This window comes from Lissotriton vulgaris, chromosome 2_1 (genome assembly GCF_964263255.1).
Source record: "Lissotriton vulgaris chromosome 2_1, aLisVul1.2, whole genome shotgun sequence".
In the NCBI taxonomy this organism is placed as follows: Eukaryota; Metazoa; Chordata; class Amphibia; order Caudata; family Salamandridae; genus Lissotriton; species Lissotriton vulgaris.
Window position 1 is genome coordinate 156,694,421 of NC_141687.1, and position 26,078 is coordinate 156,720,498.

The 26,078-nt window shown below is 48.3% G+C and overlaps 1 protein-coding gene across 1 annotated transcript in view; it reads left to right on the forward strand.

The window, feature by feature from the left end:
- Positions 1–26,078, forward strand: part of VKORC1L1 (vitamin K epoxide reductase complex subunit 1L1) — a 174,588-nt gene that overhangs the window by 67,109 nt on the left and 81,401 nt on the right. Inside the window, exon 2 of the mRNA XM_086954619.1 lies at positions 20,884–20,993. Within this exon, the coding sequence (XP_086810745.1) occupies positions 20,884–20,993 (110 nt within the window). The remainder of the gene's footprint in view (positions 1–20,883; positions 20,994–26,078) is intronic.

Sequence of the window (26,078 nt, forward strand, 5' to 3'; positions counted from 1 at the left end):
ATTCAAGACAATGCAGAAAACCACGTTAAATTGTTTTCTGCACGTTGGGGGAAAAACCAACATGATAGATGGGTTGAGTCTATTTTTATTTTAAAGATATTAGGGCCACAACTCCTTTAACTTATATCACGGATGGATATAATTAAAATTTTATTTTGGTACCTTATTTAAAAGCAAATTGAGGGATGTTAGAACTGGTGCTTCGTTGATTTTCTTGTTGAGACAGTTGATTTTTCACATTCTAAATATCTAGGAGTTGTTTAAATATCTTTATTCTGAAGGACTCTTAAATATGAAGTTACAGTGTAAGCCAGCATAGCGTTTTCCTTGTGTTACTACATAACACTTGATTTTAATTCTGGTTCTGGGCATACCTTTCTGAGCATATTCAACTGGAAGCTTCAAGATGAGCTCTTACTCTACTCTCTATTCCACACAGTGGTCATGAGCCAGAATAACAAATAAAATTAAATATATAGAGAATATAAAAAGAAAACTCTGTGCTAACTAAATTTCACATTAACCATGTACCAATAGTTATATCAACAACTAATATTTCATGTAATTTAAACAAAGAAACATAGACACAATAATAATGACACACAAACAGTTACACAAACAATGTTAAAATTGTGGACAATGACGAGTGTAAACTGATCAAGCAATGGCAGAGAAAAAACACAACAGTTACAAAAATACACAATACAACAATTGTGTCCTCTCATTTAGGCCACGTTACGGGTGTCAATGGCGTTTCGACCCAAGGGTACTTTAAGGGTCATCTTCAGGAGAAAAATCATATGTAGGAGCGTCCATTGTATTTTCTCAATGAATTACCTGAATGAATCAGACCTCGTGCATCGGGAGAGGTGTGGCGCTGCGGCCAGGGTGACTGACTACGGAATCTGGGGATCACGGTTCGATCCCCGGGGCCGGCAACAGATTAGCCCAGCACCATGTTACTCTGGGCAATAGCTTGCTTAATCTTTCCAACTGCCCCCAGCGCCTAGAGACCCTAACGGGTGATGGTTCGCGCTTTACAAATGTGGATTATTATTATTATTATCGGGTACTGAAACCGGATCTAGACCAAATCTGTAGGTATGCCCGAATTGGTCACAGAAAGTGCCTAAAATTGATGTTTGATTACATTTTAAGTTTCTGCATAGGCTATAATGTTATAATGTTCCCCAAGTTTCTTCCATAAGATAAAGCCTCCTAGCCCTTAAAGTGTGAGCATTGTGAGACTTAGCTGGCAGGGTTCTTTCACTTGGTATGGGAGAGCCCAGTGATCGCGGTGTACTGGGAAGCGATTGCACATATTACTGGGAAAATAACTGATACACCAATGCTGTGCACGCTTTGGAAAATGCTGCTGGGGACACTAAACTTGCCCCTCTCACTGCCAGAAGATGCGTGTCGGTGTTGTTTTTCCTAACGAAGAGGACATTATTACCCTTCTCCAAAGTAGCATATTGGCTGATGGACACGATATTTAGTGCAACCATGGTAGCGGGTATTGTGGCCTTGCAGCATCATAAGGCAAGGCCAGGCCATTTGACCTATAGGACCAATTATGATTGTACCTCCTTCAGAGAGGAGAAAACCGCACGACTGCTGGGGAAGATTAATTTAATGCCCAAGATGGCCCAGGCTAGTTTTTATCAGGACTGAACTATTTAAGTGCCTAACCATGGTAATGTTGGTGCTGATGCCGTATGTGCTAAATTTCATGATATATAGATTTTTTTTTTATCCCATAAATTGTGATGTGCTTGATGGTATTATGCCAAATGCAGCTAAAATGTATGTTTTATTGTTGTCTCTTACTGATCACGAAAAAAAACAAAGTACAAACAAAGTATAAAGACCTAACCCTTCCCACCTTGGCCATTTTATTTTAAGATGGTTGAAATCTTCTGCCTCGCTAAACTTGGGCTTTGAGTGCTGCGTGTGTGGGGGGAGTGTACTATGGTAATACTATGGTAATTTTGCTGTCCTCCTACATCTAACACTAAAATCCAATGTGTAGGCAGTCCATGTACACCCAACAAACTCTAAGACAGACATCTAGTAAAATCAAAGCGGAGCTCACGGCAACCAGACGGTGGAAGCAACCAGTGTTTGACATTTTTTCCTTCCTTTGAAGTGCACTTCAAGTTCTATGTGTAAACCCAGCAGACCTGTCAAACAGGCTGTGGACACTGCAAAGTCGAAAAGAATCCCACTGGGATTGGGTCCAGACCGTATGGCCCGGGGCTGCATTTCCTAGCCCTAACACTGGCCAACTCTTTTCTTGGATACACTTTTTATGTGTGTACACCAGGCGCAGAGCAATACAATTTGTCCTATTGCAGCAAACGTGCAGCCCTGCATTTGCACTGAGGAACAGCACATTACTGTTTGAAGGGGGTTGTCTCACTTTCACTCAGCAGACAGCCACCATGCCTGCATTTTAAAGGGGGACACACACATCGTCTTGAAGGCGGGTGCAGTGAGTGACTGCACCCGCCTGCTGGGGATGTCTGGCCGGAACCTTAGAACCCACTTCCATTAGGTACCCTCAAGGGTTGTACTGACTAGACACTGCCTCTGTAGCATTTAGTCAATGTGCTCCTTAATGCCTCTTTGCCAGCTTCTATAATAAAACCAGCCAGGCGCAGAGGCAGAATATTCCATCATTTGTGAGAGGCCATGGCCCCAGGCAAACAAGAGAATGCTTTCTTGAGATCTGTGTTAGACTCCTAGCAGTGCTAGCATATGCTGCCCTACGCCTTGGCCGGAGTGGTCGCTCCCAGCGCCCCTAGCGCCTCTGTGGTATTGTTAGCAGCGCTCTTGCAGAATTGTGCTTTGTAATTTCAGCCTTCAGCTGTGCCTGGCTGCCGCTTTGCTGTGTATGCGCTCTACGTGATTGTGCTTACATTGTATGTCGCATTAGCGTTCTGGCCGATTTTGCTTCGTGATTACAGCCTCAGCTGTGCCTGGCTGCCGCTTTGTTCAGTAGGCGCTTTAACCTGATAGTGATTAGATTGTTACAGCATTAGCGCGTTCTCCCCAAGCGCTCTGTTGTGCTCCCCCCTCCTCCATTTTGTTGTTGTTGTCGTGCGCAGCCCGCCCCGCCTCCCAGCTGAGCCGACCTCCCACAATCTACAAACGGCGCTTCCCGACCTGGAAGCGCTGTGACTCACTCTACGCCTTGGCCGGAGTGGTCGCTCCCAGCGCCCCTAGCGCCTCTGTGGTATTGTTAGCAGCGCTCTTGCAGAATTGTGCTTTGTAATTTCAGCCTTCAGCTGTGCCTGGCTGCCGCTTTGCTGTGTATGCGCTCTACGTGATTGTGCTTACATTGTATGTCGCATTAGCGTTCTGGCCGATTTTGCTTCGTGATTACAGCCTCAGCTGTGCCTGGCTGCCGCTTTGTTCAGTAGGCGCTTTAACCTGATAGTGATTAGATTGTTACAGCATTAGCGCGTTCTCCCCAAGCGCTCTGTTGTGCTCCCCCCTCCTCCATTTTGTTGTTGTTGTCGTGCGCAGCCCGCCCCGCCTCCCAGCTGTGCCGACCTCGCCCCTCCCCCCTTCACTATCCACTTATGACAGTGGCTTTTGCGCGCAGCGTTTACGCACAGCGATCGCGCCCAATTCGCGCCCAATTCGCGCCGAAGGTAAGCCCGTCTACGCCCGTCCGCGCCTGGACCGCGCCCAGCGCCAGACCCCCTGGCCCGCGTCCTCCCCTGCCCCCCCGCACTACCTACGATGCCGCAACCCTCCTAGCCCTTAACCCCGGTCGTGCTCCCTACTGCGTCCAAGCCGCTCCTGGACACACCCATGGACCTTTCTCCTGCTACTCCTGCAAATTCATCGGCACCGACAACATCTCCGCTACGACCACACCACAGATTCCCGACCCCAACCACCTACAATGCATCCTTCTCAACACCCGATCAGTCCACAGGCACGCCATTGACCTATGGAACCTACTAGACACCATTTCTCCGGACATCGCCTTCCTAACGGAAACTTGGATGAATGCTTCCTCCGCACCAGACATCACCATTGCCATCCCTGAAGAATATAAGATCACACGCAAGGACCGCACCAGCCACACAGGAGGAGGAATTGCTATCGTCCATAAGAAATCTATCCGCATCTCAACCAGCTCTGACGCCAACCTCGCCAACTCCGAACACCTTCACTTCCAGATCCACATCGACCCCAAGACCACACTCAGAGGCACCCTCCTCTACAGACCACCAGGTCCCCGCGCAAAATTCAGTGAAGACATCACGGACTTCATCACCCCACACGCGCTCACCTCCAAAGACTACATCCTTCTGGGAGACCTCAACTTTCACCTCGATAAGATCAACGACCGCAACACCGCCACCCGCGTGGACAACCTCACCAACCTCGGACTTAAACAAATAGTCACTTCCCCCACCCACATCGCAGGCCACACACTCGACCCCATCTTCACCTCCAGCAACCATGTCTCCTTCAGCCACACTACGGACCTCCTCTGGACTGACCACAGCTGCGTTCACTTCACCTACAACAAACCAAAACCCAGCATCCACCTCCAACCTACCCTGAAAAGGAACTGGAACAAAATCACCACAGACCAAATCTCCGCATCGCTCCTTCAACACACCCCAGCCCCCTCTTCCAACGCTAACGAAGCCGCCGCTAACCTCACCCTATGGTTATCCAACACCGCCGACACCTTGGCACCACTGAAAAAACGCCAAAGCAAACCTGGCAGCAAGAAGGCCTCATGGTTCAACGATGATCTCAAGAAGTCCAAGAAACTCTGCCGCTCCCTTGAAAAGGCCTGGAAAAAAGACCCAACCACCAGCACCAAGGACGCCTTCAAAAGCGCCACCCGCACTCACCACCAACTGATCCGAAAAGCCAAGAAAGCAGCATTCAAGGATCGACTCGACAACAACGCTCACAACAGCAAGGAACTTTTCAACATCGTCAAGGAATTTTCCAATCCCTCGGCCAACTCCAACGACATCACCCCCTCTCAAACCCTATGCGACTCCCTAGCCTCTTTTTTCCACAACAAGATTGCAGACATCCACAACAGCTTTGACAACCAACCCGGAAACCAACCCACCCTACCATCTGCTGTCCATCTTCCCCCCCATGAACACCCTTAACGACTGGAACCCAATCTCCACTGAGGACACCATCCGCCTGATGAACTCCATCCACTCAGGATCCCCCACAGACCCATGCCCTCACCACATCTTCAACAAAGCAGACTCCGTCATAGCACCACACCTCCGAGACGTCATCAACTGCTCCTTCAACTCCGCTACCTTCCCAGAAGACTGGAAACACGCTGAACTCACCGCCCTTCTGAAAAAACCAACAGCGGACCCCACCGAACTCAAAAACTACCGCCCAATCTCGCTTCTTCCATTCCCGGCCAAAGTCATCGAGAAAGCCGTCAACAACCAGCTCGCCGCCTTCCTCGAAGCCAACAAATCCCTCGACCCCTCACAATCTGGCTTCCGAGCAAAACACAGCACTGAGACCGCCCTCATCGCAGCAACAGATGACATTCGAACTCTACTGGACAATGGAGACACAGTCGCCCTCATCCTCCTCGACCTCTCTGCAGCCTTCGACACAGTCTGCCACAGCACCCTCCTACAACGCCTCAATAACATCGGAATCCAAGGAAAAGCACTTGAATGGATCACCTCGTTCCTCACCGGAAGAACCCAGAGAGTCCGCCTTCCTCCATTCAAGTCCGAGGCCTCTGAAGTCATCTGCGGCGTACCTCAAGGATCCTCACTCAGTCCCACCCTCTTCAACATATACATGAGCCCCCTCGCGGCCATCGCACGCCAACACAACCTCAACATCATCTCTTACGCGGACGACACTCAACTGATCCTTTCTCTCACCAATGACCCCAGCACCGCCAAAACTAACCTGCACGAAGGAATGAAAGAAGTCGCCGAATGGATGAAACAAAGCCGTCTGAAACTGAACTCAGACAAAACAGAAGTCCTCATCCTAGGCACATCCCCCTCTGCTTGGGACGACTCCTGGTGGCCGGAAGCCCTCGGAAAAGCACCCATCCCGACAAACCACGCACGGAACCTTGGCGTCATCCTGGATTCTTCACTCTCAATGAACAAACAAGTCAACGCCGTATCCTCTTCCTGCTTCAACATTCTTCGCATGCTCAGAAAAACATTTCGCTGGATCCCCTCCGAAACAAGGAAAACAGTCACCCACGCTCTGGTCACGAGCCGACTGGACTACGGAAACACCCTCTACGCAGGTACCACCGCTAAACTCCAGAAGAAACTCCAACGAATCCAAAACGCCTCAGCCAGGCTCATTTTAGACATCCCACGCAACGAACACATCTCTGGTCACCTTAAAGACCTCCACTGGCTACCCGTCAATAAGAGGATCACTTTCCGACTGCTCACCCACGCACACAAATCACTTTACGACATCGGACCAGATTGCCTCAACTCTCGACTGTCCTTCTACACCCCCTCCCGCCAACTACGCTCTTCCAACCAAGCCCTCGCCACTGTACCTCGCATTAACAAGACCACCATGGGAGGCAGATCCTTTTCATACCTGGCTGCTAAAACATGGAACTCACTCCCCGCTTACCTTCGCCTCACCCAGAACCACCTAGCGTTCAGAAAACAGCTTAAAACGTGGATATTTGACAAATAATCCTCCTCCCCTTCCTAAGCGCCTTGAAACCCTCTGGGTATGTAGTGCGCTATACAAATTTTATGACTTGACTTGACTTGACTTTCTATAATACCAAACTGCCTCAAGGGAGCTAAAGCAACAGCACTCGGGTTACACCATTGTGGCACGTTCTGTACTATGGCCCCTGGTGTGTCTTTATATGGTTCACATGCTTTATATCCAGAGCATTAATGTACCTAGCATTATTTGCTGTGGTAACTTTCCTCCATGTCAAAAAAACAGAATCAAGACAATTAGTTTGAAAGTGGATGTAGGTCCAAAAAAAGGTAACACTAAACGTCAAGTTGCAAATAAATAATGTAAACAGGCTCTGTACAGCAAAATGTTGATTAGAAAAAATTTAACTACTTAACTGCTTTTAAAAATTTATTTTTTAAAGAATGTAGGATTATTATACGGTTCCCACTAGAAAATGTAGGACTGCGTATTAGGACACCAGGACTCATAGTGCGGCATCTGAATCCATCTACACCATCAAATTGTTGTCTTAATTCCTAGTTAGATCACAGTGCCTCACCCAAACACCTTACCATTCTGGAGTAGCAGGTGATATTGGCAACCTCTAACATGACGCAGATTCGCAATGGAATCGTGGAAACAGATCTCACCCCTTTTGGTGTTTACTCCTGCATGCCCCAGGTAAACCTAAAGATACGATGGAGAATGAAATAGTTGTACTCTTGGATAGAGAGAATGTGCTGTGATTATTAAAAAGCAATGTAATCAGTTTTTTGAACATAGTGAAAAGAATGAACAGTCCAATCATGTCAGTCTAATTTTGTATATCTATATATACCAACCTAGCACTACCCCTACTCTTAGAGCATAGTTTGTGTACCCTCGGCCTGATCTTGGGTTAACCTGAAACCCCTTACCTGGATGACATGGTCTGGAGTTGGATTGACATACCTTCTCTGCAGGATCAGGATGGATTATCAGCATTAGCAAACTGCAGGTCGAATACGGCATTGGCTCCAGGACCGTTGTGGCTAGAGTGCCTCCTCGTACCGTAAAGAGACAGAGCACTGTTTTATACAATCCTACAACTATTTTAGAGGTACATTTCGGATGTAATGATGTGTCTAGATTTTAGAAGCGGTTTCAGATCTCTTGAACTGTTCCTTTGCCTTGAACGAAGTGTACTGATTATATTGCATTAAAGGCTTTCTAAAATCAAGCAGCATGTACAGCGTTTCTTAGAATAATATGTTATAAAAAATGTATGTAGCTAAAACGAAGTCTGTTAAAATGTGTAAAATTTAAAACTAAAAAAGAGAACCAAAGTTGGTTCAAGGTGGCCTCACTACAGGAGCAAGCCAGAGTGTGTTTGTCTTTTGTGCAGCAAAGCAGTCAGAGTAGGACATTACACAAGATTGCCAGATCTCAGTTTCTTCAGTAATCCAATAATGCTCTAAATTCTACTGCTTTCAAAAGCGTTGCTTGATTTTTCCTTCAGCAGGAATGGATTTTACTGAATCCAATATGCAGTGTTTGATTTGCCTCCAGTTCATTTAGCTCTAATTTGAGAACTAAATGTAAGAATTGATATGTAGGGTGTTTGTTTGTGTGTGTGTGTGTGTGTGTGTGTATATATTTATGTAGGTATATGTATGTGTATATGTGTATATATATATATATATATATATATATATATGTGTATGTGTATATGTGTGTGTGTGTGTGTGTGTGTATATGTGTATATGTGTATATATATATATATGGTTTATTTTCCTGATTATTTTGCTGCTTCAAGGCCTGTCCACTCTTGGATATATTCTACAAAGGAATTATTATTTTCCTATATTCATCTGCTCCCTGGTTGATAGATACAGCTGGTTGTTGAGGAAGATTTGCATATATCCAGAAGTGTCTTATTTTTTATACTCTCTGGTAATCAATAAGGGTTGTGATTGTTCATCTAGTCCCTCTTTTTGATGTCTGGGTTTACTTTTCCTAGTTGAGGAATTACAATTTTACCTCCTTACCTGTAGAGGAAGCATCTTGAGATCACTAAGTGTATACTTGATGCTACTGTGTCCATTGCTCTTAGTTTCCCTTGATATCCAATAGTTTGATTGTGGTAGCGTAAAAGAGCTTCAGCCGCATACCTGAGCTAGCAGATTGGCAACATGAAGTCACTATTCTTTATTTAGACTGCCATTAAGTGCAGTTTCCAGATATTTATTAGCTGGTGGTGAGGGAGATGGCTCTCCATTAATTTAAAATCTCTCAGCTATTATTTCAGGCTTTACATTGAGGGTGAGACAATACTTCCACTTTTGGCTGACTCTTGGTCCGGTGTAGTACTAAAGTTGTGTGAAGGAAGGACTGGTAATCTTTCACCTTTCCTTCTCTCCTTGTTCAATGCCCAGATCTGGGTTGGCTAACCCTCTATTTGTTTGTGTTAGTTGTATTTGCCTGCCTGAATTACTGATAAGAGGAGTATAAGAAGTAGTTGATTGGGCTCAATTTCAGTTATCTTCCATATTTAGCTGTGAGGCAACAGTTAACATGTTTGATACATACTCTTCTGTAGAGAGCTAATATTTTTTCAAAATTGATTTATTAAAATAAGTTAGTTCAAAACCATTCTTTCCCTGAACAGATGCCAAATGTTTCTTCCACTCTATAAGTTGTTCTTTGTAGCAGTATCTAGCCAAGTGATTGGAGTAGAGAGGAGTATTTAATAATGCCTTCAGCCCATGCTCGCTGAGCTATAACATTAAAAATGTTTGTTACTTAAAGAATATATTGGTCACTATTGTTGTGTTTATTTTTGCTCGAAACATCTGCTACTGGCACTTGTGAAGTTAGGCTGTAATAAGAGGAGACGTCATGTTTTGGTGTGAAGAACAAGTAGGATTTACTAGCAAAAGCAGTACAATATAAATAAAAGCATGCATCCCAAAACTGAGTATTTGCACCTTTTTAGAAAATCGAAAGTCAGTCGGAGATTTATTTTTCTTTGGGTTCTGTGTTCACATATGTCCTATCCACAAGTTAATTCAACATAGTCTATCCCATATGCCTGCGTACACACCCTCAGCGCATGTTTTGTGTATGTCGTAAGGGTTCTCTGCACACAGTTGGTACTTTTGCTTGGTGTTTATGGTCCTCTGTTGGAAGAGGCAGTTTTTCAGCAACATTCCAAACATTATGTGCTGCCAGCGTCCCCAAACCACCTCGGCAATTTGAGTGCCATGATAAGGTGTGAAGCTCAAGAACTGTGGCTAGTTTCCTTTTTTTCTGTTCTACCTTCCAGGAAATCCATTCCGCCCAGTCATTGGTGCTTTAGTGATGGCGCTCAGACGCTGCTGCAAAAGGTGTCTGATGTCAAAACTGAGGGCATCCCCTGCCACAACTTTAGAGTAGGTTTTCGCCTGATCATGTGCATAAGATCTCTCGTATTTTGTATTGAGACTCCGCAGATGTATATATTTTCAGTTCATTTTTAAAACTTCCTAACTGGTCTGAGAGTAGTAAACTACCATTCTTTTACTTCAGCAGCCATTTCCCCATAATTTAAAATGGAGAGGATTGATGATTGTAAATATATATTTGTGATGTGCTTTATCTCTCTCAGCAGGAGTGCTTATAAGTATGCCCTTTCTTTGTGTTGTGAGTTGCAGAAATACTTCAGTTTGCACTGTAAACTGTGGTGGGTTTTCTTCTGTTTGATGGCATAGTGGCATTTTATGGAGCTCTTGCTATCACCCCTAGCAAGACAGAGAGGCTCCTAAAGCTGAACTTACATAGACCTCATATCACAGAACAGGCAAAGTACACAGCTTATCTTGGCAGTGAATTGTCTTGTAGTAATCCCAAGCCAACCCATTCAAGGTCATTCTCCAGGTTCCATCCTAGTACATCAGAGTTCACAGTATAGCTGCCACCGGAAGCAGCATGCCTTAAACAATTCCTGAATATATGGAATAAATCCTCATCAGTCCTATGACACCTAAGCATTTTGGAGTTTCACTTATCTCCTTTTCCACAGTCTAATTCTGCTGTTGTAAATGTCGTTTGAGATACTAGAATATAACTTCCTGACCGCAACTCTTTGTGGCGATATCAGTGTTGTAGGCGTGGAATTTCAGATTTCTAGACTAAACATATTGATTAAAATCTTTGCCTATGAAAAAGGAGAGCAGTCCATACATGGCACAACACTGTGTTGTATGAGTCATTTGCTTTTCGAATTGATAGCAAGAGAGAGGCTGCTCTTTGTGGCCGAGCAGAGGTAACAGTGTGGCTGTACCGTCCAGTAGAAGACTGCAAGTGTTACGTCTGGCATTCTGAGGTGAATTCTCTTGTCCTGATCTAGCGGAGTCATGAGAAATGGAAAGTTAAACACGCTTCGAAACATTGTAAATGTTGGAGCTCGGAGATGAGACTAATGTTGAAAACCCTTAGGTTTTATTTTGACTGCACATGGAGTGGATAGAACCCAATTCAGAAGCAAGCGAGATCATCTTACAACAGTGGTTCTTAATCTGTGGTACGCAGACCACTGAGGGTCCTTGTCCACTTCAATGTCGGAGAGTCCATGCATGTTTAGAAGATGAAATAACATCAGCATATTTATATAAGTAAAGGAGCAAAATTGAAAAATTTAAAGTGGGCTGTGAATGTGAAGCAATTTGACATTGGAACCAAGTTGTTATCCTTAGCTTGATTTGTGGGAGCAGCGCAAGTACAGGAAACAGAATATAGTATGAAAAATTGGAGGCCTCCATTGAAGCACCAACAAAAAGAAAGCATGCATTGGAAGCAAACAAAAAAGACAATGTGGGTAGAATATGGCTTCAACTTTTTGAATTAAAAGTCTAACCTTTCCATTAAATTTCGTTTTTCTTTTATATGTATAAATTAAATAAAATATTTCATAATTTCTGTATTTGTTTGGTGTATACTTGTTTATATATTTTTATGTAGTGTTCGGAGCTTCAAATTGTAGAGATTGCTTGGTTTACAGTAATGGCTCGGTTGTGGGGGTCCCCAGATTCAAGTAATGAATTAATCACTGGAGGTCCACCGAAGTTAAGAGGTTAAGATCCACTGCCTTACACCATGCCAATAAAGGTTACCCCACTAGAAAAGGCATTCACTTAATTTCCTTTGGTACCATTGAAGTGACTATAGCAGACGGAAATTATGTAAAGTTTATATAGGACTTGAGTCCATCAAAGACAGGAGTTGTGGGTCATCTGTAGGTTCCAACTTTATGCATTAACAATTCTAATCAGCGGCAGAAGATACATGCTTGGCACCCCCTTTGTAATATCAATGAAGGACACTGGCAGACTTCCTGACCCCTGCTTGCTTCCTACAGATGAGAACAAATGTCCTTGTGCCTTTGTTTTAGTCTTGCATTAAGAGTTCAATTAAATAAAAAGCCTGGACACTCATTTTGATACATACAAACCTCCTTGAATCTCGTCTACAAGGCCTAGAGCGTGTCACCACACAATGTTTCATTCTGATTGTTAGCCAATCTATGTTTTTGCACATTCCTAACCACAGAGTGAGGACTCCAGCTCCCGCATGTACTACAGGTTTGGGTTACGAAAATGTACAGCTTATGTAGCCTCTGCGATAGTGGGGTGGTGCCTATCTCCTTCAAGGTCAGGCTCTACATGACACCAGTTATTATCGGAATGTATGTGGACATTTTAAGGGTATTTTATGTAACGTGATGGACTCATTGTTTTATGTTTTATGTACTCAATTGCATCATTGGTGACAATTTTCTGTATTCCTATTCATGTGACTGTAACTATTCGTACTGATCCGACTATTCCTGTACTGATGATTCTCTTTGCAGCTCCTAATAAAAAATCTTTTGAATTTAAAAAAAATAAAAAGCCTGTCTTATTTGTACCTTGAGGTAGATAAAGTAAACATTGTTTTAGCTACTTATCCCAACCCTACTTGTGGCTCAATGTTAGTAGAACTGCCTGTGGTTTCTAGACCAGTCTCTTGCGTCCTAACACAGTCAGTATGCTTCTAGTCTCTGTCGTCCTGTTTATTATTATCAACCCAGTGTAATGTGCAACACGTGTAAATGGCTTCTAGGTTGAATGAGATGGTGGTGGTGGTGGTGGTTCAGTGAGTAACTCCTAGGAATCCTTTCGTCCAAATCTTCAGTCGAATTGGAGGATGAGTTTTCATGGTGCTTGGGTTAAAGGTTTGAATATTCGGAGCTGGGTTGAAACTGTCATCACGGGCATTAATCGCTTATTAGGGGGCTGGTAGTTGTGACATTGTCAATGAATTTACAGAATAATCTGTATCCTGCTCTGTGAGATAGGATTAATTTTGTATACTTTTTTATATAGCGCTAGCTAGACCCGGGGCTATCAGAGCTCTTTACATACATTGGTGCATAGCATGACACAGGGATGCATACAGATAAAAGCCTAACATTAAAAGTAGTCGTACATTGCATAGCAGGACATAACGGTGCATGAGGATATAAGCAACACATTATAAATTGGCATGCAGTGAAATAGATGATAGTTTGTGGTCACCATTAATCCTATATCCTGTTGTGGACATAGTGTCTATATAATGTATAAAGGCAACCCCTAATTGGATAATTTGTGCCTTACAATACACAAACTATGTCCAAGCCTGTTTGTAAGTCATCCGGGTAGGTAACGTTAAGGAATCGAAATTTGCCTAGCTTACGTAATGGTAAGTTTCAATTCTATTAACCTCTTCGCCGCTAATGACAAGGGTAACTCGTCATGGACTTTCCATTGATTTCAATGGAAATTACATAAAAGAAAGAAAATAGCCTTAGCAGTAAAGGGGTTAAGGACACGGAGGCGAGGATTATGCTATATCTTCCTTCGCTTTATTAGCATAAAGAAACCACAGCAGCTTAGGAAAAGATATAATAAGAACAAAAAATGCTTTAAACATAAAGCATTGACGTAATGTTCAACAAAAAATCAACAACAACTCCCAAGAGTCTCTTTGTTATAATCATAGTCCACAGTCCTTTGTCACTGTTCATCATCCCTATATAACCGGACTTCCCATCATCTTCCTCCTCTTTCTTCGCGCAGATCACGCTTAAGCCTCATTGGTCCTGTTTAGTACCGTCGTTGCCTGCCAAAAAAGGAACAGCATCAGCGAGGTGGCCCAGGAAAAGGCGACAACAAGGCGAGGAGCATTCAGTGAACAACACAGTACAGACAACGTAAAGGAAAACGCTTTACTTACTGCCATACGGGTGGGTAGAGACACCACCGTAGTCCGGGTGGGATAATCCTCGCCTCCGTGTCCTTAATAGAATTGAAACTTACCGTTACGTAAGCTAGGCAAATTTCGATTCTATGTCAGGACCGGAGGCTTCAGATTATGCTAGTTTAAAGCTTACTTACCACCAACTGAGCTAAATCCACCACCGGCTTAAAATAAAACCTCTTGAAGGTGGAATCCGAGGACCAGTCCGCCGCTCGCATAAGGTCCTCCAGACGAGCACCCACCGAGAATGCCTTAGAGGCCATGGCCCCCCTGGCGGAGTGTGCTCCAAAGAGAGAAGTATTGATGCCCGCTTCTTGCATGACCCAACGCACCCACCTAGCGATAGTGGGGTAGGAGACCGCTTTGTGTGGCTTCCGCAGGGCAATCAACAACTGACGCTCGCCCGGAGGGCGTAGATCCAAGGTCAGGTCCTCATATGCTTTGAGGCATTGCACGACACACAACTTAGGAGTGTCAGTAAAGGCTGGATAAGAAATGGAACGCGACGACGTCTTAGTGCGTCGACCCACCGTAAAAGTAACCCCCTCCGGGGAAAAAATGCGTGCAGAAACATCCAGCGCGCGCACGTCCGAGATGCGCCTACAAGAGACCAGACATAACAACATGGCTAATTTCGCCGAAAGCTCCTTCAGAGACAGATAAGAATTCGCTGGCCACGATAGGAACAGGTTCAGGACCAAATTGACGTCCCAAAGGACGGAGTACCTGGGCTCTGGCGGCAGCGCGAGGCGAACCGCTCGCAGAAGCCGGCACACAAAAGGGTGTTCCCCTACCGGATGGCCATCGATGTTATCATGGCCCGCAGAAATCGCCGACCGGATAGCATTGATCGTTCTATACGCCAAACCTTTGTCAGCCAAATGAGCCAGGAAATTCAGCACGGGAACAAGGCCGGCGACCAAGGGATCCAAATCCCTTCGTAAACACCAACGCATCCACTTAAGCCAAGCGGATCTGTAACGCTTCGTCGTACTATCGGCCCATGCTTTGGAGAGCAAGTGCTCAGCTGACCCCGAAAGGCCCGGGAGCGTCCAGCGTCTCCTGAGAGCCTCCACGCCACGAGGCGGAGAGTGTTCTGCATGACGAGAGGGTGAGGTTCCCGATCCGGGCTCGTCAGGAGCAGAGGAAACAGGGGGAGTAGGATTGGAAAATCCCAGGAAAGTTCCAGAAGAACCGGAAACCATACTTGAGACCTTCACAGCGGTGTAACCAACACCAGGTCCGCACCCTAGCGGCGTATTTGAGCCGCCGTTCGCATGATCATGGAGAACGGGGGAAACGCAAACGGCTGTTCCCGACTCCAATCCTGCAAGAACGCGTCCGTGGCCTCCGCCAGAGGGTCCGGCCTCCAGCTGTAAAACCGCGGCAGCTGGTGGTCGAGACGGGACGCGAAGAGGTCCACCGAGAAAGGGCCCCAAAGGGAGTGTAGCCACCGGAAGACTCCCGGATCCAGTTTCCACTGGCTGGCATCCCTGAGATGTCGAGAGTGCCAATCCGCTACCTGATTGGACTGGCCTGGCAGATACTCCGCTGTCACCGCAATGTGACGAGACAGGCAATAATCCCAGAAGTCCTTCGCTAAATCCGCCAAGGCGCGGGACCGAGGACCTCCCAGGTGGTTCACATATCGGACCGCCGAAACATTGTCCATCCGGAGCAGGACACAAGCCTTGACCGAATCTTTGGTCCAACAGCGAACCGCGAAGGAGCCCGCAAGGAGCTCCAAACAATTGATATGCAATTGTTGTTCTTCTGACGACCAGGCGCCGCCGGTGGAAAAATCCCCGCACCGGGCGCCCCAGCCCGACCTGCTGGCGTCGGACTCTATGATTAAGTCCGGAGCCGACCCGAAGATCGCTCGCCCATTCCATGCCTCCATGTGAGACAGCCACCATGACATCTCCTCCTTCACTTCGTCCGTGAGGGGAACCCACTGATCGTAACACATCCCACGGCGCAAATGCTGCGCTTTCAGGCGCTGAAGAGCCCTGTAGTGCAGCGGGCCTGGGAAAATCGCCTGGATGGAGGACGACAGAAGACCCACCACCTTGGCGACATGGCGCAGTGACGTACGATCCCTCGCGATCGTCTGCCGAAGCAGGTGCCGTATCTTTGCGACCTTCCGGCTCGGTAGGCTCAAGACCGCCTGCACCGAGTCCACCACGAAACCTAAAAAGGTGATCCGCTGAGTGGGAACCAAGACAGACTTGGAGCCGTTGACGACGAACCCCAGTCTCTGAAGCAGGCCGACCGCTTGACGCAGTTGTCCTGCCAGCACCTCCGGGCACTGCCCCATGAGGAGGATGTCGTCTAAGTATACTATCATACGGACCCCCTGGCTTCTGAGAAACTCCACTACCGGGTGAAGGACCTTCGTGAAGCACCACGGGGCCGAAGAAAGGCCGAACGGCAGGGCGGTGAATTCGAACACCTGGCCGTCCCACAGGAATTGTAGGAAACGACGATGAGGGGGGTGGATGGGAACGACCAAGTAGGCATCCTTGAGATCCAGTCGCACCATCCAATCCCGAGGGAGGAGCACGTCCCGAAGGAGGTGGATCCCCTCCATCTTGAAGTGACGGTAGACCAACCACCCATTGAATTCCTTGAGATTGATCACAGGCCTCTTGCCCCCATCCGTCTTGTCTACCAAGAAGACGTTGCTGAGGAACCCATGCGGGTGGCGCGTTGATAGACGGATGGCTCCCTTGCGCAGCAAGTCCGAGACCTCCCCGTCTATCAATCGCGCGTCGGAATCTGAGAAAACCATCGGGCGCGGGGGCCTCACCTGAGTTGGCTGGTCGTGAAACTCTATATGGAAACCTCTCACAGTTTGCAAAACCCAAGCATCGGCAGTGAGCAACTCCCACTCCCCGTAAAAGCTTGCCAGCCGCCCCCCAATCGGAACTTGATCCAAGCAAAGTACACTTACCGGGGGCATTTCCTTGTCCGGACTTCTTTTGGTATCCTCTTCCACCATAGCGTTGTCCCCTCGTGGGGTAGAAATTGGTGTAGTTGGCCGAGGTCTGGTACTGACCTCTTCCGGAGCCTTGTCCACGGTTGTTGGTCTGCTGACCACGGCCGATCGCGCGGCCCCTGCCGCGACCGGCCCCTCCAGAAAAACGCTGGTGAAACACCCTCTTGATGCTGGACTGGGCCTTGTCCAGCGACGTGAACGTGTTCACGAACTTTCCAAGCTCGCGGATGAAAGGTTCACCGAAGAGGCCACCCTGGGCCACGGCACCTGCCTCCGACGAGGCCAGGTCCCCCAGCTTCGGGTCCAGCTTAATAAGGAGCGACCGCCGCCGCTCCGTGGACAGGGCACAGTTGGCGTTGCCCAAGAAGACGATCACCCTCTGGGCCCAGTTGGAGAGCACCTCCGGTGAAATGGCGGTGCCATTCGCTCGAGCCTCCTCCGCCATATCGAGGATCTTCGTGGCGGGCCCGACCGCATCCAACAGCTTGTCCTGGCAGGCCCGCCAGGACCGATCGATCCCCTTCCTGGGGTCCTTCATGAATTTCGCCAGGAAGGTGGCCATCTTGGGGTCCAATTCCGGGGTCATAGCCACCTTCCCCTCCAAAGTAGGCCGAGGGCATTCCCCGCGCAGGCAACCCCTCGCCTCCTTCTCCAGGGGCTTGCGCAGCCGGCCCGCGACAAACTTCGCCACCGTCTCCCCCGGGGCCCAGGCCGCGGATCGGGGGTGGACGATCTCGTCCGGGTCCAGCATGCTTGACTCATCTCGGGGCATCTCCTTCCCCGAAGGCGCCGGGAGCCAAGACCGGGTCGACTCCCCGTCGTCATCCGTGTCCGGAGAGTCGTAGATCGGGGAGGCGGGCGCCGTTGACAGACCGCCCGAGGTGCCAGGGTCCACCAAGGGCGTCGGAGGCACCGCCGTCGCCTTGGCCAGGAAGGCGTCACGAAGACGCTCGAAGGCGTCCTTATCCACGCCTTGGGCCTCCGATGAAGGCCCCTCACCCCGGGGTCTCTTCGGAGCGGGCGGCAACCCGCCGGACGTCCCCGGGAGCTCGGGGGGCGGCGGCACCTGCGCCGCTGCCAGCTTGGCACACTCCTCCACGATGCGGGCCGAAAGGCGGTCCTCCATGGGCCCTACCACCTCCGTCACACAACGATAGATGGAGCTGTCCACCGCCTGATAAAACTCATCATCCTGCAGATAGGGGCAGGCCTCCTCATCATACTCCCCTTCCATGTCGGAACCAAGGGCAAATGCGGGGCAACCAAGAGGGCGGCAACCGAGAAAGTTCTCGAATGTGGGCAGGCCCAGCGGCTGCGATCACGTTTTGGGCCAGCTGACGTGGCAGGTGGGCTGCACCAACCCCCAAGCGCGCAGACCCTCCTCGCCGGGACCGGGTCTACGTACCCCTCAAGCGCGCTAGGCCACACACGAATAAAGAGGTGCACAGATCTCGCCCGAAGGCGATTCACGCGGTCAAAACCGCCATACAGACCCCAAAGGGCGTCAATTTGTGAAAGTACAGACCCGGAGCACCAGGTGTCAGAGGGGTACGCGAGGGTCGGCCCCTGCGCAAGCAGACCCCACGGCGCGGCTCCTCGTACCGCGGAGGCGCGCCGGAGGGTCGGCGAGGCGACAGGCCGCCCCCTTGCGGTCTATGTACACACCGCACACAAGTGGGAAAAAAGTCACGTAGGAACGGCAGAACGTTCCCGCAACTAGGGGACTCTGAAAGGAAATAAACCATGCAAGGAGTCCCCAAAGACCGCAAGACATCAAGCACAATAAAAGAAGACAAATAGAAAAGCACTTATCTGGCTGCGGGAGCAGCGAAGAAAGAGGAGGAAGATGATGGGAAGTCCGGTTATATAGGGATGATGAACAGTGACAAAGGACTGTGGACTATGATTATAACAAAGAGACTCTTGGGAGTTGTTGATTTTTTGTTGAACATTACGTCAATGCTTTATGTTTAAAGCATTTTTTGTTCTTATTATATCTTTTCCTAAGCTGCTGTGGTTTCTTTATGCTAATAAAGCGAAGGAAGATATAGCATAATCTGAAGCCTCCGGTCCTGACATAGAATTCTCAACCAACTGCAGGACCTTCACTCTTCCACCGGCCAACGCTTGTGCGGCACCCAGTCTTTTTTGTATTGACTCCCAGGATCTGCCCATGGAACGCCTGCCACTTTCTCAATTATCAATGAAACAATATTAATGACTTTACTGCCGGTTCTACTTCCATCCCTGTAGTCTTATATTCCCATCTTTGTTTCTGTATCTTAATCCACAATGTCTCCGCTTCTGTTATATAGCTCCAATTAACGCTGGTTGTGAGAGGTGCAAGGTGGCTGAGTTTGTCCGGTTAGTGCAGATGCAGAAGGGCATGATGAATTCCAAAACGCACAGCATCCAAATAATGCTAGACTTGGACTCCGATTGCCATGGCAGATAGAGGCTACATTTCAGATTGTTTTTATTTATTATATTCCAGTGTTAGTTAAGTTAGTTAAATTTGTACCCTCTTCTGGTTACTTTTGCGTCGTGGGCGTTTTTTTATCATGTCCTTATACATTGCTCCATTCTCCAAAGTGGAGTTCGTATGACTCTGGTGGGAGTCTCAGTTGCCGTAGTCTTTTGGTGAATATAGTTTTGTTTCTACAACATTTGTGCAACAAAGCTCTTTCACTTGAGCGATGTTTTCAAATTTGTGTTTACAGGTAGATTATAACGGACAGGCAGGTAAGCCCTTCAGCAGCATACTGTCTTAAATATCATGTCTGAGTTTACTATCCAGAGTACAAGATGAGCTTTAGCCATTCTTAGTGTGACTTCCTGAGACTTTAAGTTCCTTCACTTGGCTACCAGAACTGGTCTGGGGCTTCTGACACAGCTTAGTTTAACCTATTTAGCTTATCTCTTGTTTCTCATAGTTTTAAAAGTTCTTGTTTTGATTTGAGCACAATATTATTTACAGCTACGTAACGACAAAAGTATCAACCTTTCCATTGTGTTTGCATTATAATTCCAAGCACAGAGAGATTTAATAGAAAAACACAGGCAACTGCCAAAATATGTTTACATTTCAGAACACTATGGGAATGAAAACGAGAGCAATTTCATATATGAAATAAAAGCAAAGATTACTGAATAGCAGAAGAAAAAACACAATCTGTGGCTAAATGCTTGATCAGCATAGGGCTTTTATTACATAGTGCCAGGTGTTTTTGGCATCTTCTATAAGACAAATGTGTTCTTACCCATTACATAGGCTGCCAGCGTGATTCTGCACTGGTGGGGTTGCAGAGGGCACGGGAGGGTGGTAGAAGGCGAGGGGCTTTACAGTTTGAGACCAGAATATAGGCTTTGAGCATTGGCAGTCTTCTATATTAGTGGCAGGAGTTGGCTTGCCATAGCTTGAGGCATTTGACCATACCATTGCAAAAGAAGCTGGCTTTTTTATTGGTCCCAAATTTCTCAAATGTTTAATCCTTGAGAGCAGAAATGTTTGAGTTCTTGAAGAGTGGGGTTTGAAAGACCAATTTGTGGAAGGCAGTGTAGCCATGCTTCCTTAGAAATGCACAAAATCTGGTCTAATGTAGAGTCTGTTGGGGAAAACCAGTAAAATAGCTCAGCAAGTAAATGACATGCCTCTTACCGGTGTGATCTGCAGTTTATAAGTTAGACACCTTGTTGGATAGATTCCATTTCTTGCCCTCTCAAACATTATAGTAAATCTTCAAAAGAACTGTGAAATAATGAATTTCTCTTACACCATGCCCTTTCCCTGTTAGAGCAGGCACCAGTAAAGATGTGTGACAAATGAGGTACATATGTGTCTTCAAATTAAATGACTGTGTATATCTGTTCTCTTGCAGATGGGGCCGAGGATTTGGGTTAATTGGTTCCATCTTTGGACAAGACAGTATACTGAATCAGCCAAATGGAGTCTTCTGTCTCATATTTTATATACTACAGATGGTGCTCGGTAAGTACAGTATGATGTTGGAGTCCTCATGTAGGACCTTTATTCATGTCGCCCTGTTTAGAATGAGATTAGCGAAGAGGAAAACATTCAGATTTATGTACAGAACGTTCAGACCTCGTTCAGTCTGTTTACCTGTGCAAGGTCTTCATATCCTCTTTGTACTGAACATTGCCACACCTGTCCTTTTTATTTTTAGGTCTGGCCAAAGACTGTGCTGCAGATGATTGTGCTGATTACGTAATGTGTTATTAGGTACATGTGTGAAAACAGCATGACAAGTTCAACTGCCAGTTCACATTCGTTTTAAGATTTATTTTTTACGTTTTGAAGTCCATGATGCTTGGGCTATTCATTGCGATCCAGTTGTATTCCATACCTTAAGCGCCTTTGATTCTTTCTCTTGCCACATCACTTTTTCCTTGGTATTTTCAGCCATTGTCTTGAAACACTGTCAATTGCATTTTGGGTCCATTCCCAGAAATGTTCTGGTGTTGCTGTTTTTCTGTTTGCTGTTTGTTTGTCCTTTCACTTTTATTTGAATGTATGATGGACTGTTTTTTTCCGGTCTACGAGTGGCCCCAAGCTGTCGACCAGAGCTCTGTAGCACAGGTGTCTACTTACTTGTTTGGATAAAACTGTTGGAAAGCTGGATCCATCTTTCCAGCAGTTATAGCCAAAAGGTAAGTGGACATCAACATAATCTGAGCAGTGCCTTGTCATAGCATAGGTTATGTATCCTCCGTGTAAGATTGAAATACAAGTTTGAATGCTCTGATGAAATCTGTCAATGGCATGTAAATGTGGAATGCCCCATGTTACAAATGTGACTATTGGTGTACTAGGCACTCAATTGATATCATCAGCTGGGCCCCGAATTAAACCTCCTGGCTGTTTCCACACAGAAAATAACCATCTAATGGTGATGTATAAGCAGCAATTATTGCTCCGTCCAGCATTTCCTTGTTTTTGCTTTGTTTGCTCTAAGTTGGCAGGGTATGCCCAGACGTGTCACTTCCTCACTTTGCCACTGGATTCAAGCCAGCCTGATTAGGGGTGTTACCCCGAAACCGGTCCCTGGATGCTTGTTTCCGGTCCAGGGAAGACCTGGCTGGGCAGTTCGGGCTGGACTGTTCCCATGAGGCACAGGGTCAAGACTGATTTGCACATAGCTGGGTCTGAACTCGGGTGGCGAAATTGAGCTAAAGAATGATGATGGATTCAACCCAGGTCTGTGACTGGCGTGAGTGTCTGAAAAGTTTCAGCGTTGCGTCCATCATCTTCTTGTGTTTGCTAAGTAAGAATGAGTCCACTATTTTGAAAGCCACGAAGATCCAGTTTAATTTAAAATCCCTATCCCTACCTCATCTACTATATTTACCATATCCAATACGGCCATTTTAGTTCCATTTGTGTTACAAAACCCTGAATGATTGGTCCAGGATCTCTTTAGGTGACCATGAAGTTTTCTGGTAAATACAAAAATATCTTGTTTCTGGTGATGACCCATGTAAGATTTGTAACTCTAACGGGCTAAAAATACATGGGGTATATATGTTTCTGTAGTAGGGGATCTCTGTGTATAGTCATAATCTAGTGAATAGTCCCGCCCATGTGCGTGGACCCCGGAGCAATCAAAAATAATCTCTTAAAGTGTCGAAAAAATGCAGAACTGCACAGACACTTAAGAGAGAATTTAAAGACAAATAATGCAGCCTATAAACAGGCTACACTGTCCAGTACTTCAACTAGAAATTCCACCAAAAATCCACAAACAGCAAACAGCAAAGCCTGTCCAGATTTCCCTTGCCTTCAGCAAAAACCCTCTGGAATGATAGAGAGGAAGACATGGACAGACAAGCCCCATAGGCTGCCATTATGTGGCTCAAAACAGGATACTGTGCCTTTAAGAGAACTTTCCAGAACTTCACAGTATCCCAGAATGCACTGCAGGTTCCTTTTACTTTCAGTTCTTTTTTCCGGCTCCTGCTAGCAGGACCCTGGATTGGTGATTGTTTCACTGCTTTTTCTCAAGTTAAGTGCTTTATTGTACTTTGGTGCCTTTCTCCTTAGTTCTTGCACTCTGTTTTTTGTCGAATATGCCTGCTTTATTCGATAAATGCCCGAAGTGCTCCCGGAAGAAGGCCAAATCGGATCCCCATGAGGTGTGTATCCTCTGCCTTCCTTCTTCACATATCCCTGAGGAGTGTGATATGTCAAGGCTTCTCTGGCAGGACCCTGAAGGACAGGAAGATCAAACTTCAGGGCCTTGAGGAAAGAAGATTGAAGGCACAAGGTGGGTCTGGAGGGGCTTCTTCTGCCCATGCTGAGGCCTCTTGGGGGCTCCCCAGGGGCAGGAAGGCCAGCAAACTCCACCATTCTCCGCCTGGGTCCTTTGCGCCCACTACGGCGTCAAGAGGGATGACTACGGTCTGCTCCCCGTCGTCGGAGACTAAACGACGTCGACGCTCGGCGTCGAGGGATGTTACTAGACCTTCGAAGTCCCCGGTGACTGTTTCATCGGCGTCGGCGTCAAGCTTTCGACGTCGACCGGCCCGGCGTCGGCGCTCGCCGTCGAGGCGACACCGCCGTTCGCCATCGGCAAAGAGGACGCGTTCGGCGTCGAGGGACTCCTCGTCGTCAAGGTTGCCATCGAGGCACAGGTCGCCGTCTAAGCACAGGTCGCCGTCGAGGCACAGGTCGCCTTCGAAGCACGGTTCGACGTCGAGGCCCAGGTCGCCGTCGAAACCCCGATCGCCGTCGAGGCATGGCAGATCACCGTCGAGGCATGGCAGATCACCGTCGAGGCATGGCAGATCGCCGTCGAGGCATGGCAGATCGCCGTCGAGGCATGGCAGATCGCCGGCGAGGCATGGCAGATCGCCGTCGAGGCATGGCAGATCGCCGTCGAGGCATGGCAGATCGCCGTCGAGGCATGGCAGATCGCCGTCGAGGCAGTGAAGATCGCCGTCGAGGCATGGCAGATCGCCGTCGAGGCAGTGAAGATCGCCGTCGAGGCAGTGAAGATCGCCGTCGAGGCAGTGAAGGTCGCCGTCGAGGCAGTGAAGGTCGCCGTCGAGGCAGTGAAGGTCGCCGTCGAGGCAGTGAAGGTCGCCGTCGAGGCAGGGAAGGTCTCCGTCGAGGCAGGGAAGGTCTCCGTCGAGGCAGGGAAGGTCTCCGTCGAGGCAGGGAAGGTCTCCGTCGAGGCAGGGAAGGTCTCCGTCGAGGCAGGGAAGGTCTCCGTCGAGGCAGGGAAGGTCTCCGTCGAGGCAGGGAAGGTCTCCGTCGAGGCAGGGAAGGTCTCCGTCGAGGCAGGGAAGGTCTCCGTCGAGGCAGGGAAGGTCGCCGTCGAGGCAGGGAAGGTCGCCGTCGAGGCAGGGAAGATTGCCGTCGAGGCGCCGACTATCGCCGTCGAGGCGCAGAAGGTCGCCGTCGAGGCGTAGAAGATCGCAGTCGAGGTGAAAGAGTTTGTCGCCGATGAACAGGCGCTGAACGTCAGGAGGCCGGCGCTCGCCGTCTGGTCGCCGTTCCTCGACGTCAAAGAGAGGGGGAAAGAGGCCTGACGCTGTGGAAAGTTCGCCAACGTCCCAGGCTGCCAGAGGCGGAGGATTGCCGGGCTCGGTGTACTCCGAGGTGTATACCCCGTCGGGGAAGGTGACTCCCCCTCCTCCGTTACCGAGGGGACTCCCTCTGAGGACCCCTACTCCTCCTCCATTGCCTCCACCGCACCCTGGACCAGGGTTGCCAGTGAAGCCGCCTCCAGTTCCACCGAGGTCAACTTCGCTGCCTGTTCTTCCTACACCTCCCATGGGTACGCCTAAACCGAAGGCTCCGTCCAAGCCCAAATCACCCGCTCCGGTGGACCCGGTTGACCCCCCTCGGCCGAGGAGGTCACGTTCACGCTCTGGACGAAGAGGAAGATCGAGGAGTCGTCATAGATCCTCCACCAGATCAAGGCGTCGACATAGGAGGCGGGGGTCGAGGTCCCGAACTGACTCTTCCAGGAGCCGTTCCTACTCCCCGACCTTGTCGGACTCCCCAGAGACCAGGGTTTCTCCAGTGGATGACATTGCCACTTTCCAGGAGGTCCTCCTGAGGGGGGCTGCGAAGTTGGGTATCGCTGTGACGGCTCCTACACCTTCAGCTTCAGTGATATTTGAGACACTCCACAAGAGGCATCTGTCTCGCCCTTTGCTTCCGCTAGTACCTGGATTGAAGGAACCCGCAGAGGAGCTGTTCCTCACACCGGCTGTGGTGAAGGCCGCTCCATCCCGACTTCTAAAGAAGTACAGGGCCCCGGATTCGGACCCTGCCTTTTTGAGAGTTGATCCGGTACCGGATTCGGTGATAGTGACGGCGGCCAGGAAGCTACACTCTACCTCCCCGTCCTCCACCGTGCCTCCAGATAAAGAGAGTAGATGGATCGACTCAGCTGGATGGAAGGCGTGTGGGACCGCTTCCACAGCCATGAAGGCGTCCAATGATACAGCTCTGCTGGGACGTTATGACCGGGCTCTGTGGGACTCCCTGCAACAGTTCATGGAACTGCTACCGAGAGACAAGAGGGAGGACTTCCAGGAGATCCTCAAGGAAGGGATGCTGGTGTCCAATCAGGTCATCAGCGCAGCTGCGGGTGTCTCCTTGTTGGCTGCCCATGGTTACTGCCATGGAATCGATCAGCGACGACATGCCTGGCTCCGGCTCACGTCACTCAAGCCGGAGGCCCAGCAGCGGGTGGCCAACCTGCCTTTTTCCGGGGATACTTTGTTCGGAAAACACGCAGATGATGAGATGGCCTGCATGAAGGCGGAGGCGGAGACCCTTACGGCTGTGGGCTTGGAGAAGCCCAAAGAGAAGAAATCCTTCAGGCCTTTCCAGAGGCGCTACGGCGCACAAGGAAGAGGACGGGGGCAGTCTTCGGGGCAGCAGCAACAACAGCAGCAGTTCAGGAGACCCTTCCAGAAACGACAGAAGGGTAGAGGGGGACAGCAGTCCTCTACCGCGAACAAGGGCCCAGCCGGGGCTCGACCCTGAGCGGTTACTTCCCCCTTCATCCGTTACCCGCTCCGGTGGGGGGAAGCGTTCAAT